The sequence below is a fragment of the Saimiri boliviensis genome, chromosome 7 (genome assembly GCF_048565385.1).
Source record: "Saimiri boliviensis isolate mSaiBol1 chromosome 7, mSaiBol1.pri, whole genome shotgun sequence".
Lineage (NCBI taxonomy): Eukaryota > Metazoa > Chordata > Mammalia > Primates > Cebidae > Saimiri > Saimiri boliviensis.
The window spans coordinates 122,200,327-122,216,436 of NC_133455.1; the positions used below are offsets into that span (position 1 = coordinate 122,200,327).

At 44.8% G+C, this 16,110-nt stretch overlaps 1 protein-coding gene across 50 annotated transcripts in view; it reads left to right on the forward strand.

Annotated features, from left to right (window-relative positions):
- The window catches only part of CACNA1C (calcium voltage-gated channel subunit alpha1 C), a 709,163-nt gene that overhangs the window by 492,857 nt on the left and 200,196 nt on the right, over positions 1-16,110 (forward strand). For 46 of the 50 annotated variants that reach the window (XM_074403341.1, XM_074403342.1, XM_074403338.1 and 43 more), the window contains exon 6: positions 12,294-12,452. In XM_074403341.1, coding sequence (XP_074259442.1) covers positions 12,294-12,452 — 159 coding nt within the window. Of the gene's footprint in view, positions 1-917; positions 8,941-12,293; positions 12,453-16,110 lie in introns of those variants that run through there. The other 4 variants (XM_074403368.1, XM_074403370.1, XM_074403367.1 and 1 more) reach the window with 3 other exon arrangements.

Here is a 16,110-nt window from a genome sequence, read left to right on the forward strand (position 1 = left end):
AGTGGCACAATCTCGGCTCACTGCAACCTCTGCCTCCTGGGTTCAAGAGATTCTTCCACCTCAGCCTCCCAAGTAGCTGGGACCACAGGCACATGCCACCATGCCCAGCTAATTTTTGTATTTTTAGTAGAGACGGGGTTTCACCATGGTGGCCAGGATGGTCTCGATCTCTTGACCTTGTGATTCCCCTGCCTCGGCCTCCCAGAGTACTGGGATTACAGGCGTGAGCCACCACACCCAGCCATTTTCATTGTATTTCTTCTGCTTGGAGTTTTCTGAGCTTCTCAGGTACATTCATAAATTATAAATTGTGAAGTTTGGGATATTTGGGGTCATCATTTTTTAAAGTATTTTTTTCCTACTCCATTCTCACTCTTCTCTTCCTGGGACTCCTATTATACATGGTGTTTGGCCTCGTAATAGTATCTCATTGGTCCCCAGGGCTTTGTTCAGTTTTCTTCAGTCTTTTATTCTCTGTGTTCCACAGACTGGTTCCTTTCTGTTGATTATTCTTTCAGTTTACTCACGTTTTTTCTACTGTCTCCATCTTCATTAAGCCTATTGAGTAATTTTTCATTTCAGTTACTTTTCAATTATGGAATTTCCATTTTGTTCCTTTTTATAGTTTCCACTTATTTTTGGAATTCTCTGTATTTCTCCCTTTAAGATCATATACTCATTTATTTCATTTAATCAGTTTTTCTTCCATCCTTTAAATACATATATCTATGTATAGATATATATGTAGCTCTCTCTCTCTCTCTATATATATATATGTATATATATATATATGTATATATATATACACACACATATATATATAACTGTTTTAAAATCGTTGTCTGCCAAGTCCAACATCTGAACAATCTCATTTTTGTTTCCTATTGACTGCTTTTTTCCTTGACTATCACATTTTACATTTCTTTATATATCTAGTGGTTTTTCTTTTTTTTTTACTGAATATTAGAATCATGAATAATACGTTGTTGTGATTCCGGATTTCTTCATATTCCTAAACTATTGATTCTTCGGCAGACAGTTTAATCCCTGCCTGGTCACCATGAACATGTGTAGGCGTGGTTTCATGCTTGTTGGTGCTGACACATCGAAAGCCCAAGCCCTTCCACCTCCAGATTTACTTTTCCGCTCCTGATGCTGTCAGGGTGTTGTTTTATGCTTCGCCAGGATGGGTCTAGAGTGGGTCTCACCCTAGAGGAAGGCGCTTACTCCCAGGAGGAGCCCTACGCAGCGTCAGAGCCATCTGCTCAGGGTGGTAATGAGATGTTAACTAGGACTCTCCACAATTTCAGGGCCATAAGTCCAACCTCCTGGCACTGCTTTTTCCCAGCACTGATTAACTATATCATCTCTTTTCTGCTCTCAGCCCTAAAGCAGCTGCTATCTGATATGCCTCTGGTTTCACCCTGTACCTGTGCAACCCAGCCCTAGGCCACAGACACATAGGCAACCCTACACAAACTTCTAGAGCCCCATATCTACCTAGCTGTCTCTTCTGGATGTCCCACCACAAGCCACTTCACCTTCCCACATTCTAACCTGATTTCTGCCTTCTCAAATCCATGGGGCTGCAGCAGTGTGCTTGAACTGGAGCTCTTTGTGCTGCACTTAGGAAACGGTTCTTAATTATAGTATATTATATAATATAGTGTTATATGTTATATATTACTTTATATGTCACACATTTACTGAGGACTTATTGTGTATAAGGCACAGTAGTAATTGGAGGAAGGAAAGGTACTAGAATCTTGCTTTATTTGGAAAATAACAACTTAGAAAATGTTAGAGTCAGATTGCATTTTCTCGTCCAATGTCCAGATTTTAAAGATATTGAAACCTAGACCCAAAAGGTGACATGACTTGTCAAGGTCACACAGTTATTAATAGCAGAAGAGGAAGTAGCCTGGCATTTTCCCCACTAAATCCCTCCAAAAACATATTTTAAAAAAAATCTAAACATGATGTTTGGAAAATTTTCCCACTAAAGGGAAAATCTGGCTAGTGCCAAAATCCCTATTGATGCAATAGTGATTTGAGCCAAACTAGAAAATAAGTATATGACCCTAAGAGCATTTTGTTTGCCTTAGACAGAAAGGTTACCTTACTGTATAGAGTTACCGTAAGTTGGCAGCAGTGAACAAATTTGATTCTTTGTTACACTCCATCTCAAGAACATCCAGGGAAGAGAAAGCTGTTGCCTGGGTATAATGGTATTTGCCAGAAAAATCATTAGAGAGGCATAATTAGGACTAGTTTAGTACATCATTCAACTAGATAACTCTATAGTGAGTATATATCATTTACCACCAAAACCATAGAGATATTTGGAAGTTTTCCCAAAAACTATGCCTTTTGTACATTTCTAAAGGAAGGAGTGAGAATTTGCAGTGAGGGCAACCAAGCCACCACTTCCTCCTGTTTGGCATTATTATCGAGTGTGTCGCTCAGCAAACAGCCAGTCCTCAGAAACTCCACTCCCAGAAGCTCTCTCAAGGGATTGGCACTAAGAGAATTTGGCAAAGACTTTCAAATGCTCTAGAATGTATCCAGTTGTCTGGTTCTGGGAGTGAATGAGGTAGCTATTGTTGCATTTCTGTAGGTAGTTTTTCCCTTATGAAGTGCAGGCCAGGCTGGGTGCAGTAGCTCACGCCTATAATCCTAGCACTTTGGGATGCCAAGGTGGGCAGATCATTTGAGGCCAACAGTTTGAAACCAGCCTGGCCAACATGGCAAAACTCCATCTCTACTAAAAATACAACAAATTAGCTGGGCGTGGTGGCACATGCCTATAATCCCAGTTACTTGGGAGTCTGAGGCAGAATTGCTTAAACCCAGGAGGTGGAGGTTACGGCAAGCTGAGTTTATGCCATTGCACTCCATCCTGCACAACAAGAGTGAAACTCCACCTCAAAAAAAAAAAAAAAAGTGCAAGCCACTTTTGCTTTCAGAAATGGCAGATAAGATAATTCAGATCAACTGTGCTGCTGAGGAGAATTAGAAATGCTGGACAAAATATTCTAAATCTTTCTGGAACTTGAAGAAGATGCCTGATAGAAACAAATATTAATCTTCTCTGGAGAAAGATAACATCATCAACATTTTCAAATTATTTTAAAATGCAATTTTGTGAAAGTAAGGTTTCATTCATGATACCAAATCACTAGATACACAAGGAGACAAAATAACCTGAGTGAAAATGGAGAGAAACTGTAGACTATAGAAATAGATCCACAGGGAATCTAGGTATGGGAATTCTTAGAAATACACTTGAAAATAACTGTATTTACTACATTCTGAGATATCAAAGACAATACTGATAATTTTCCAAAGAACCAGAAGATATGGAAAAGAACTAAATGTCAATTTTAGAAATGAAGAATACAATCACTAAAATAAAAAATGCAGTGAATAGATTTAAAAGAAGACTTGACACAGCTGAAAACAAAGTTATTGAACTAGAGAGAAGGCAGAGAAAAATACTAATAAACACAGAGACTGAAAAGAATTGGAAATGCAGACAAGAATACAGAATATTAGAGAATAAATGGATGCTTACATTTATGCAATGTTTTTTTCCTACATATACTGACAGAATCATTATTTTTAAATTAATGTGTTGAATTACATGTTAACTTGTTACTGAAGTATAATATAGTGATTATCTTGGTGTAGGAGGAGGTGGGGGGGCTGCTGGAGAGCTGGTGGTGTTTTATTTCTTGTTCTGAGTAATACTTGCAGGGCTGTTTGTTTTGTGATCACTCATACGTTGCAACATCTCCCTTTCTTGCCTTTTTGTATGTATATTTCACAGTTTTTTTCAAAAAAGATTTAAAAAGAAGAAAAAGTACAGGCCCAGGTAGCTACATCACTGGCAGATGCCAAAAGAGATCTCCCTATTCTGCCTGGAGCAGAAAACTAGTTCGTCACCGATAGCGAGGCAGCACGGAGGGATGACCACTGTGATGCAGTCACTTTCTGTGGATTAGAGTTGCCATGACAGATGCACTGTTGAGAAGGATTGTGAGGCCCCATCTGGACCAGAGGGAAGGGGCAACATCTGGCATGGTGTGGAGCCAAGAAGTGGCACATATGTGCAGAGTCGTTGTCATTTTGCCTGGATAATGGCTAAGGAATGGAAGTTGTAGCTTCAAGTTGGCTTGGCTTCTAACTCCAGCTTTGCCATTTACCTAGTATGTAATCTGGGACAATTTATCTGTCCTACCTAAGCCTCGGTTCTTTTATCTGTATCCAGACAGTTGGAGAATTAAATGAAACGATGTATATAAAGCACATATGTGGTGCCCAGCAGGTGCTGAGTCCTCAGGAAATGGTAGTTAATATTATTACTTCTGTCATTTGCTTTAGATTATCTTGTCTCCCTTTCACCATGTGCAGGCTTCTTCTAACACAGGGTTTCTCTTGTATCTTTTCCTCTGAGCTTCTCTTTTCAATACACATTGGTAATATAAAAAATTAATTCAACTTGATGGTTGATATTTAAATTACTCCTCAAGTTTTAATTTATTGGGCAGCCAGTATCCACAATTGCTTTCCTAAAACAAGAACACTCCTGTACTGTTTCTTATGCCATGTGTGGGATGCAGAATTTATTAATATGGAAAGGCTAAATTAAAAATAAATGAAAATTTCTAATGAGTAAGGACAATCTAATGAGAACATGCAAAAATCATAAAATTTGAGGCTATAGGAAAGCTATAGTTCTCTCCCCCTTTATAGGAAGCTTTTTTTTTTCCAGTAAGAAAATGCATTAGACACTTCTGAAGCTCAGCATGATAAGCTTTCTCCTTTCCCCAAAGGAGAACTGTCTGTTTTCCTAGTTCTAGACCTATTTTCTTTTGAAAGCCATTGAGCCTGTGAGACCATTAAAAGTGTCCATTACTTCATCAGCCAAATGAAGGCAGAAAACATGATCAGTGAGATTCATCACATCTCCAGCTTCCAGCCAGTGCAACATGATTCATGGAGATCAGAAGTAAGCGTGGGCTAGCAGTCACAACCTGACAATGACAGTGCTGATTGTCACCACCACAAATGCTGAAAGGAGCACTCATTTTTAGGCTCAGTCAGGTATGACTATGGAAGATAAGAACCCAGGGCTGGCTAGTGAGTTATAGTAAGAGGATAGTTATCTGATCACTGTCCCTGGGAAGGCACTTGTTGGCTCACAAAACTTAGAAGCCCTCCAGATGGAATACCTCCTCCTGGCTTAATGGAATGGCAATGGTGGCACATAGAAAGCCACCCTGTCTTGTCTGCCAGACATCATCCAATTGCACTACCACATCTACTCTCCAGCCTTCCCCACTCTGCTCTCTGGCTGGGGAGTTGACCAGATGGCCTCCATCAACAGGCTGCCTCATTTTCAGCTTGTAGTTGGGTTCAGTCAATGGGCAGTGGAGCGAGAGCTCAGCAGGTGGGAGCAGGTGAGGTCAGGGTTCTTCTGTCCCCAGATACTTCCCTGCAGGTCTGGCCCGGCATTGTCATGGCCTCTCCAGATGGTCCTTTCCACAGAATGCTGTCCTTCCCACTCCCTGCAACCACTCTTTCCACTTGCTGCTTCAGCCTAGTGATGCTGATAGATCACTGTTGTTGCCACCTCCAGCCACATTTGTGGTCTTCTTTACCCTATCATACCTTCATCAAAAGCACCAGTCACCTCATGTTGTCTTAATTTGAGTGTGAGGAGATGGTGAGACAGCCTCGTGGAACTATCTAGTAAGTTTATGAAGCATGTCCTGAACTCAGAAGAGAGGACACGTGCAGGTGTGGACACATCTACTTAGTGGTGACTATTGGGTGCTTAGGAAGGAGCGAAGTGAATGAATTTTTTGAGAGAGAGTTTAGAGAGAGAGCCACACAAAGGTAGAAGACTAACGGAATAAAAGGGCAGAGAGAAGCTCTACCCATGGACACAGCTCACAGGTCCACTCTTCTGGGAACTGTTTTCTTATTTTCCCAGGTGAAGATAGTCTCTCTCTCCTCTTTGCTTTCATAGTCCTTTGGGCATAATTCTTAGGAAAAGTATCACTGGCTTTGCGATGAGCTGTTTCCATGGCTGCTTTCCCAACTAGCTGAGAGCTCATGGGCAGGGACTGCATCATTTTTGCCTCTGTGATAGTCCTCAGATTCAAAGAGGCCCAGGAGGGAGGGAGGGAATAACGGAAATGAAGAATTAAACATGGAGTTGCAGAAGAACCAAAACTGGGCACTGTCATGGAGACAAGGAGAGATCATTTTTGAAAAGAAGGGAGTCATCAGTAATATCAAATAGGTCAAGGAAAATGACAGCCAAGCCGAGGCATGGGTGGGCCTGTTGGGATCATCAGTAACCTTGAGGATGAAAGCTCCATGAGGGTGGCAGTGATAGAAGCACCAGTGGGAGGGGAATTCAGGTGGAGCTGCTTAAACCTGTAAAGCTGCTGCACTGGGTTGTGAGTCTCTGCATGACAATGTTGAATGGCTATTTCTGCGGCTGGAAGGAGAGGCACTCACACGTCAATTGTGCTCCCCAGCAGTGTGGTACAGGTATGTGGCTCCCAGTGTTGCCCTCTGCAGTGATCATGTATTTACAAATGAAAACAAAAACTAAAAACTTAATAAATAACCCCACAGGACCCTCACACCAGTTAGTGTATGGTATTTTCTGCATCCAGCGTTGGCTTCATGCACTTTACTGATTATACAAATTATTTGAAAGAGTGATGTGTTGAGGATAACCCCCATGGAGGCAAAAATCCAGTCACTGCTTGAGAGCATCTCGGAACCCCAGCAAGATTGGATGAAGTTGCTGCAGCCTCCCAGGATGGCAAACTCTGAGTCCATCTATGAGAAACTTGTACCCACCAACCCCCTAAGCCTAAACTTCTCTCTTCCTAGTTCAGTGATTCTCAGCATTGTCTCCTGATGAATTCGTCACCAAGCCTCCTTGATCATTTTCATACTTCCTAAGGCTTAGTGGGAATCTTCCAGTCTGAATAATTAGGAACATAAAATGTTCATGCCTAGCCACCAACAGAAAAGCAGAGCATCAATGTGGAATCCAAACAATGAAATCAAACTAACATTGGCAGTGATGTCCAGTTCCAAGGTCTTCAATAGTTTCTCCCTTTCCCCTCCCATTTCATGTGAGAATGACTCAAAATATTAATTCAAAAGAGGGAACTGTGGGTTGGAGTTTACATGAAAAGAACAGAGTCCTTGAATCTGGCATGTTACCTTCCATCCCCAGGAAGTTCATAAAGGCATTTTCAGACTTTTTTGTGTTAGTATCCTTGGGGCCCTGAGCAGAACAGTTCATCCCAAAAGCAGGGCTTGGTGAGATGCCGTTTTCTAAAGCAAAAGAGTGTGTGAGCTGTTGTCAGCCCTCATCGGTCATGCGGGACAGTCTGAACCAGGTAATGGAAGCACCAACTTTAACCAATCTGGGCATCTCCAGGCTAACCTCAAAACCACCGTAGAGAGAGGTGCCAGACGTTGCTTTCTGCTGTGAATGGTTTCTTTTGACCTTTTAAGGTGAAACAGGATGATTTATATATGTAGGTCCCCTAAGCCTTTCCTAACCCAGAATTGTCAAGTTGTACCCCGGAGGAATGCAGGCAGCACTGCAAGAGGAAAAAAGGAAAAGCCATGTCTACTGGCTAAACTCCATCCCCTCCTTTTCCCAAGCTCAGCACTGAATGATGCCACTGCCCAAGGCCCCGTCTCCCTGGAAGGTCTTCCTGGTACCTTGAGAGTCTTGCCACCCACCGAGAGGCAGTCACTGGACATGAACTCCAAATTAGCGAGACTGAATTTCTAGGTTACATGCTATTTGATCTTTGCATGGAACCGTATGTTCCAAATTTTCCAGCAGAGCTCTCCTGTTGCATACTCGGTCCTACTGGTCCCATAAGTACACCTGTGTTTGTCAGACCTTAACCTGATTTAGGGCTAGAAAAACAGGCTCATCACATGCGTGGGCCAGTAGCGATCTTGTGTTCCAGAATGTTTGACAGCAGTTGCTTCACCAGGCTTATCTAGGGCCCCTTTTCCTTCACCAGCATGAGCAGCCAGCCCTGAAGAAGGCCCGGCACTTTCTTATCAGCTGTGAGCGTGGCCTATCTGAGAACACTTGGGTGGAGAAATGTCGTGTATTTTCCAAATTAGAACTTGAGTTGGAGGAGCTGTTTCTGGGGCAGCTGTGAGCCAATCCCAAGAAGCTGTTAAACATCCAGACCCTGAGAGCCACACTCTACATGGCAGGGTGGAGAGGAGGAAGTCTGGCCACACGCCTTCACAAGCCAGCCTGGCTCTGCCACCCCAGGCGGGCCGCAAGGAAAGCAGATGGAAGCGAGAGCCTTTCCTGGACTGGCCTTGGAAACATCTGGGCTCTCCTGGAAGCAGGGACTACACTAGACTCCCCCACCTTCCCGGCAGATGCTGCAAGCACGTGTCCCTGCTTTATAGACTCAGGTCGTGGAAGCTGAGAGCCACAGTCTAAGGGTGTGGGGGGCCTTTTGCACAGTAGTGAAGCCACAGGCTAGGGACCAGACCACCTGGCACTAAGCCCTGTGCTATCACTTCCCAGCTGTGCAACCTTGAGCAGATCACTCCACCGCTCTGGACTCACTCTTCTCATCTGAAAAATATGGTTAGAAATCGTGCCTACTTCCTAGGGTTGTTGCCGGGAGGAGGCGGAATGGTCCAGTAGAGTGCTGCGGGCTGTTGTCGCCCATGGCAAGTCTTCAGGACACGTTCATCAAGTTGGAGGGCTTTTGGTGTTCCAGGGTAACCTCCCCACAGTGGCAGAATCCCCAGCCAGGCACTTCCTCAAGTCACGGCTTGGATACCTCTGAGGATAAGAAACCTACTCCTTCCTAAAGTACCCTACTCCACCTTCAGATAAGCCTGTTTCTCAGACCGGTAAGTGTTTATCTGAAGTCTTTCCCAGACACTTCCCAGTTGGCCATAGTTCCGTCCCTGTGGTCAAACAGAGCTCATCTAACCCCTCTTCCTCAAATAGCCACTGAGATCCCGTGAAAACCACTGACATTACCCGCTGCCTGTGCCTCTTAACCATTCCACCAGTCTTGTCTTTTCCTGACAAAACACCTTCAATTTCTTCTAATGGTTACTACTGAATGATGTTGTTTCCAGTGCCTTCATTATTGTGGTTTCTGTCTCGGGAAGGCACCCTGTGCTTACGAATGTGACTTGGCCCCATGTGCGTGGAGTCCCTCCCACGTGCCTGAGACACAAAGATGAGAAGACAGGATGAGGCTCAAGGAGCTCTCAGCGAGGCAGGGAACGGCATTCTGGAGGGAGCGGCGGGGAAGTACTGCACGCACTGGGATGGGAGGCATGAAGCCAGAGAACTGCAGGGTGTATTGCTCAAGCCTAAGGTATAAACTGGGAGTCATCTGAGATCAAACTGGGGAAGGAGGCAGGTGAATTTACCTGCAAGTGACAGGGAGTCACTGGGTGACTTTCAGCTAGAAAGTGACACGTTCCAGTGTATACTTCAGGAAGAGCATTTTAAGTGCAGCTCAAAGACTGGGCAACACTGAAAGCAGGGAGACCAGTTGACCAAATGACAAGGACCAAGGGGCCAGAGAGGAGGAAAATGAGTCATGGGCAGAAAGGCTAACACTGGCTCTTCTTGTGCGGGGCAGGACAGTGAGTGACTGCTTCCCTGTGTTCTGTAATTTCTCTATAATAAGTATTTTCTGTTTTCTCTGTAATTAGCATGCATTATTTATACAGTAAGAAAGATGTATTCATGTCTAAAGATACGAGGAAACCAAACCAGCAGGACTTGGTTACTGAGTGGGAGGAGGAGCCTAGAAAATGAGTTTTCTAGCCTGGGTGCTGAGGTGAGCGACGTGACCCCCAACCTGGGTGGGGATGTGAGGAAAAGGGCATTTCACGGGAATTCTTACGGCATCGCTGACAGCTGAAGTGACACCCACAGGCTGCTTCCACTCCACTTGGCCTCTCTGCAGCTTATTCAGTGCCTCTGTCCCCTGCAGGCCCTGCAACTCGCCTGTCCCTTAGATATCTACCTGGAAAGCAGATTTCCATGCAGCAATGCTCACCAGCGCTCCAGGACAGCAACAGCATTTATTTAGATGATAAGTTTTGTCACTCCTTCAGTAAATATTTACTGCATGCCCACATATCCTCAGCACCAAGCCAGGACTCAGTGAGAAAATGGGGAGAACAGGCACAGTCCCTCCTCACAAAACTCCGCCGAATGTGTGAGACAGATATAAATGTGTTAAAATCCCGTTAAGGAACATAACATTTCAAACTGAGGTGTGCGCTCCAGAGGAAAGGAAATAGTTCCAAGAAGTTATAAAGGAAATATCTATGGTCTGGGAGTTGGGTGATGATCCCTGGGGAAAGAGATACTTGGGCCAAGAGTGAAGGATAAGTAGGAGGGAAGTGGGGAAAAGCATTCCAGGGTAGAGGGAACAGCATGTGTGGTGGCCCTGTGGTGAGAGGAACAGAAGCTGATTTGACTCTCTAAAAGAAGAGCTGTTTTACTGGAGTGGGTTGGTGAGAGGCAGTGGGTGGAGAGGTGAGTGGAGCCAGACGCCACAGGGCCCTCTAGGGCACAGTCAGGATCTTGGTCTTCATCCTAAGAGCAGAGGAAGGCATTCAAAGTTCCAGCAGGCCTGAGGCAGCCTGCTGAGCAGCCCTCCAGCTGTGGCCTGGAGGGGAGCCTCCCAGTGAATGTCCCTTTATGTCCCATACCCACCATTCTCTCGCCATGGGAGGCTGTGGCACTGAAGCCCGCTGAGATGCCCCTCATGCCTGGGTAGCCCAGATTTGGGGTTCCCCCAACCTCCAGGAGCACTTGGAACACATCCCCCACCCCCAGCAGATGCCCTGAAAGTCGCTTTGCGGTTCCGTTTTCAACTTTCTTTTCTTCGGCTCCGCGTACTCTAACACTAATGTGTGTACGACTTGCTAATTAATGGAATCATTTCCATCTGAAAACATCTTGTTCTAATGGGAAGCTGCAAGCACTCTCATTAATTCACAGGTAAAATCATTCCAGCTTTTCTCTTCTTCTTCTTTTTTTTAAATCTTTTCAGCTTGGCTTAATAGCTGGGGAGAATTGTTCTAATCAGCCTTGTGAGAATCACACCGCCAAAATGAAAAGCACCAATAACGGCCCTGGGGTTTGGGGAGGGGGTGACCAGCCTTTGTTTATCCAGGGGCAAGGGCAATGTAAAAATGTAAGGGTGAGACGCCCTACACGTAGCAGGTAAAGACACAAAAAGTGACCTGTGTGGTGTAACTAGGAGGGGGGTGGCCTGTCCTGTGTGTGTCAGCAGAGGGACTCAGGGTGACTTTCTGCACCACTGGCTCTGCTGGAGGGAAGGAGGAGCTGCCTCCACCTTCTCACCAGGCTTGTGAAGACTCACTGCACTTGCCTGGGCAGGAATCTCACACTCGACTTTCTTAGGGCTTGGTGTTATCTGGGGGTGACTTGTTGGTAACCACCTTCTTGCCATTTGCAAATCATTTGCAGTGTCTGTTTAAATAAGCGGCATCCCTAGTGTGTTATTTCTGGTGTAACCGAGCTTCGTAAGGGGTGTCTTCTCCCCATAGACCACAGTGCAAGCCCCAGACCTCACCACCACCAGCACCCATGTGCCCAGCCAGGCTCTTCCTTTACTCTTTTTTACCAGAAGGATCTGGGTGTGTTTTAGAGTTTCTTTTCTTGTGGCACAAAGAACATAACAAAATTAATCGTTTTAACAGTTTTCAAGTGTACAGCTCAGTGGCACTAAGTCTATTCACACTGTTGTGTAACCGTCACCACCATGCAGCTCCAGAACTTCCAGTCCCACCATGGGGAAAATCTGGAGGATAAATGAGTCCCTGCATGGCCGTCTTGAGTCCACCTGAGCTCTCGCTGTCCTGAGATTCTGCTCTGGAGAAAAAAAATGCTCAGTTGTCTCTAAGATGGGGTATTACACAATTTGATCGTTATGGATGAAAACAACATGTTCTTCCCCTTGGAAGTACAGCAGCTGCCAGTCCTTTGCTTTGGATGAGTCTCCAAGTCAGATTTGGAGTGAGGCCAACCTGGATTTAGACCCCTGCACCGTCAGTCCTTGGCATGTGGCTCTGAGCCTCTGTCTTCTCATCTAAACAAGGCTGGCAGATCCTCCCTTGCAGAGTTGTAGGAAGATTGCATGAGATCGTGTCAGCACGGCACCCACGGTGGGGCTGGGTTTTAGTGAGTGACTCTGTCCCCGCAGGTCTCCAGGTGGTTCTGAATTCTATCATCAAGGCCATGGTCCCCCTGCTGCACATCGCCCTGCTTGTGCTGTTTGTCATCATCATCTACGCCATCATCGGCCTGGAGCTCTTCATGGGGAAGATGCACAAGACCTGCTATAACCAGGAGGGCATAGCAGGTAAGAGGCGCAGGCAGCCATGCTCCCGAGGCCCTGCCTTCTATCGCTCCCAGCACCGTTCCCACTGCAGGCTACACCAACGTGACCAGCAGAGCCCAGGGAAGGCCCCCTCCGCTCACACACCTGCTGGGCATGGTTAAGTGAGAGGCAGAGACCCATATCCGTTTTTTCTCAGTTCCAGTTTTTGTTTTAATCTCTGTTAAACCAGCCTAATGCAAACTACGTTCAGCACTTTTCAATGAGCGACACAATTTGAGAAACATCTGAATAATTTAGAACATAACTTTTGTCAATCTGCCACTTTTTAAGGCAACCCTGAGTGTTTTAGGAATCAGAGCTGAGCTGGGGATGCTGGTCTCTGCTTCTTGGGCACTTCAGTGTGGCTGGCCATTGGGAGCCCTTTCAGGGAGCTGCTCAGCCCTAAGCAGCAGGCTCTCCCAGTACCGCTCTGAGATCTTTCTACCTTCGTGGTGCTGATTCTGGCCTCTCTGTAATTATTGTTTCTGCTTCTCCATTCACAGCTGATGCCCCAGTGCCCCTATCCCAGGTGGGGGAGGAGGGCAGGCGGGAATCACTCCCCTTGCCAACAGCCAAACTTCCTTCCCTACAGGAGAAGGCTTAGCTCCACCCTGTGACTCCCAGTCCCTTCCTTTTTGAGCCTTCCCACTTCACATTCCTTCTATAAATCAATCTATTTAACAGCAATGCTGTCTCATTAGATACTTCCCTGCATGGCACTGGAGTTTTGGCTTGCAGGATATGCTGCAAGCTGCCGCTAAAGCTACTAACATCACAGCTTGGCCTTTTAAAGAAACATTTAAAGAGAAATTGACAAGGGTTTTACACAGACATATAAAGCAGCTTAACACAAAGAACTTGTTGAAAAAATATCCCCCTCCCCAAAGGGGCTAGCTGTGTTAAATGTCTTTGATGTTTTTTCACACATCAAGATGCATCATCTTAGTTTTTGGCATCTTGGTGGAGAAAGGGGAGCATCATCTGCTGGGAACAGTGAAGGATACCTAATTTTCTCCATCGACCCCACACCTTATTCCCACTCGGTGCCAGCATTCAGTTAAATGGGACCCCTCTGGCTTCGCTGGGGTGAGGAGGGATAGCTTCCAAACAACAGGGAGTGAAATTCGTAGCAGAAACCAAAGTGGATTATTTTCTATGTATGATCTGGTTTGACTGGATGGATTAACTGTGTTTTTGTGAGGTTTCTAGTTTATTTCCACATAGCTACAGTCCTAAAAACAAAACAAAACAAAAAACCACATACACAAAACATACTCCTTTAGACACAGAATCACACAAATGTTTTCACTTTTTCGCTGAAAGTTGTTTAACAGGAGACTTTTTTCACTCTAGAGAGAATTTCTAAATTACTTGGGTCATAATTGTATAAACTATCATGTTTTCAAAAATAGAATCCTTGTTAATTTGGAAAAAGCAGGTCTTATGTGTAGCTAAAATTCTGAGATTTTTCAGCCTTGCTTCAAGAAATGCAACCCATATATGAATAGCATTTTCCTCTTAAATTAAAATCCTTCCTTTTATTCAGGTTGATTTGTAGCTATCTCAGAACCAATAAATTTACATGAATTGTGTGGCTCTGTGAGAGCTCATTTTAAGACTCCGTAAGAGCTGACTGTAGTATATCTAAAGCTGATGCAGTTGTATTAAAATTATCAATGATCCATTTGACCCAGACTCCTCAGGAAGTCACAGGCATGTGGAGTCTCAAAGATTCCCCATCAGTTCGGCAGTGAAGGACGGTGAGGTCCTCACCAACAAAATGGGGGAGAACAAAATGGTGGAATTCAGCAGACCCGCTGTGCAATCAGATGTCTGTGTACCACAGAGCTAAGGAGGGTGGCTCCAAAATGCAGGTGATTTCCGTCATCCTGATGGGAAAGCAGCCCAAGTGTGTTTTCTGCCAATGGTGGGATCCTGCAAGGGCCTTGAATGTTGGTTGGAAGTCCTGGGCTTTGCTACCAGGCCTCAGTGACCTTGGATAGTCTGAAAATGACAGGCATGGTAGACAAAGAAAGCATGACATAAAGAGGGAGCCGTCCTCAAGGCTATAGTCTCAGGGCCCAGTGAAGAGGTCACCCCAAGTACTGAACCTATCATGGCCTCCCCTGTGCTTAGGAGAAAGACAAGACTTGGCCTCCCCAATTGGAATGGCCAGTTTAGGATCACGTTGTGTCCACTCTTGATAGTAAACCAGGAAAAGTGCCTGAGAAATTGCTCCGACCAGGAGACTCATCAGATTGTTTATGTGTTGAGTTTATCTTTGCCTGCAAGTTCAGAAGAGAAGTAGGCCTCTGTCACGGAAATGGCCATGAGTCACGGGGGCCAAGGTGTCAGAGGACAATGACAGAAGTGCTCCAGAGAGAGGGGCCCTGCCAGACTCCATGAGAAGGCGGCCTCACTCATTCGCCTGAGCCAGACTCCCTGCTGGGCTAAGAGGGGCCCAGGACACAGCTGCAGAAGCCTGTCCTCTCAACCTCTGCAATCAGAAGCTTGCATTCCCTTCGTTCCCAAACCTGCCATCTGATCACAAGCCAGGACCCACTCTGTCACTCCCAGCACAGCACAATGCCGCTGCCATTGAGCCCTTGTCCACCCACGTAGTCACCAGTGCAGACAAGGAGGGAAAATGTGCAAGAATCCTGACATATCCATGCAGCTGTGGAGTAGAAGACCAAATACTTGCAGGCTTTCAAATCAACCCCTGAGTATTTTTGGAGAGTTTCACATAAACTTTGGAATGGGTGGTTTAAATTTTTTCTTTTTAAAAAATCTTTCAGGTTTTGGATTGATTGAATTACCGTATTTTCTGAAAATTTAAATTACACAAAACTGCTTAGTGAGCCTTTGTTGTAATTTTTGATGATATTTACATCAAATTATTTTTATAGTCTGATTATTATTTGACAAACTATGAATTTTATGTATCTCTAGATTTCAAAATACTTTTGGTTTTGAGGGTGTTTCTAATAAAATCCACAAATAAAGCTCTGGAATTATCTGGGTGAACCATGTTCTGCCTCATGGCTGCCCTTCCAGAGAACAGTCCCTGGTGAAGATGGTCTCAGAAGAGGCAGTTTCCCTAATCCCTGAGACATCTGCAAGGCGCCTTCTCAGCTCCTCAACAGACACATCACCATATGCCGACACCTTTTGTTTCTGGTTGTCCCATCTGTTTGATGGTGCGCTGAGCCAGGTCACTCTGAATAGCTTCCCAAGCACAGTAATTACCCCCGAGACTGGCACAGAATTGGCTGGCTAAAACCTAGAAATGAAATCATCTTCATTCTATTCACTCCTTAAAGTTGAGTTTTTAAAAAGTAATTGATTTTTGTCGTTAGTGATTTCTCCTTGGAATCACTAACTGGAGCTCTCCCAAGATTTCATGTTTTTGTTGTTACTAACTGCGTTTCTAAAATCTCTCCTAATCTTCACCTCCATTATTTTACCAAAACCTTAATTTAGGCTTCCCAGAATGACTCTACCTCTCTTCATTTCTGTTTTAAAATGTAGAACCAGCATTGCTTTGTTTCTTTCTCCAACCTTATGTTCCCACTTTCCTCCCTGGGACTTCATGACTCTGCAAAAGAAAACCAACACATTTTTACGTTTAAGCAAATTT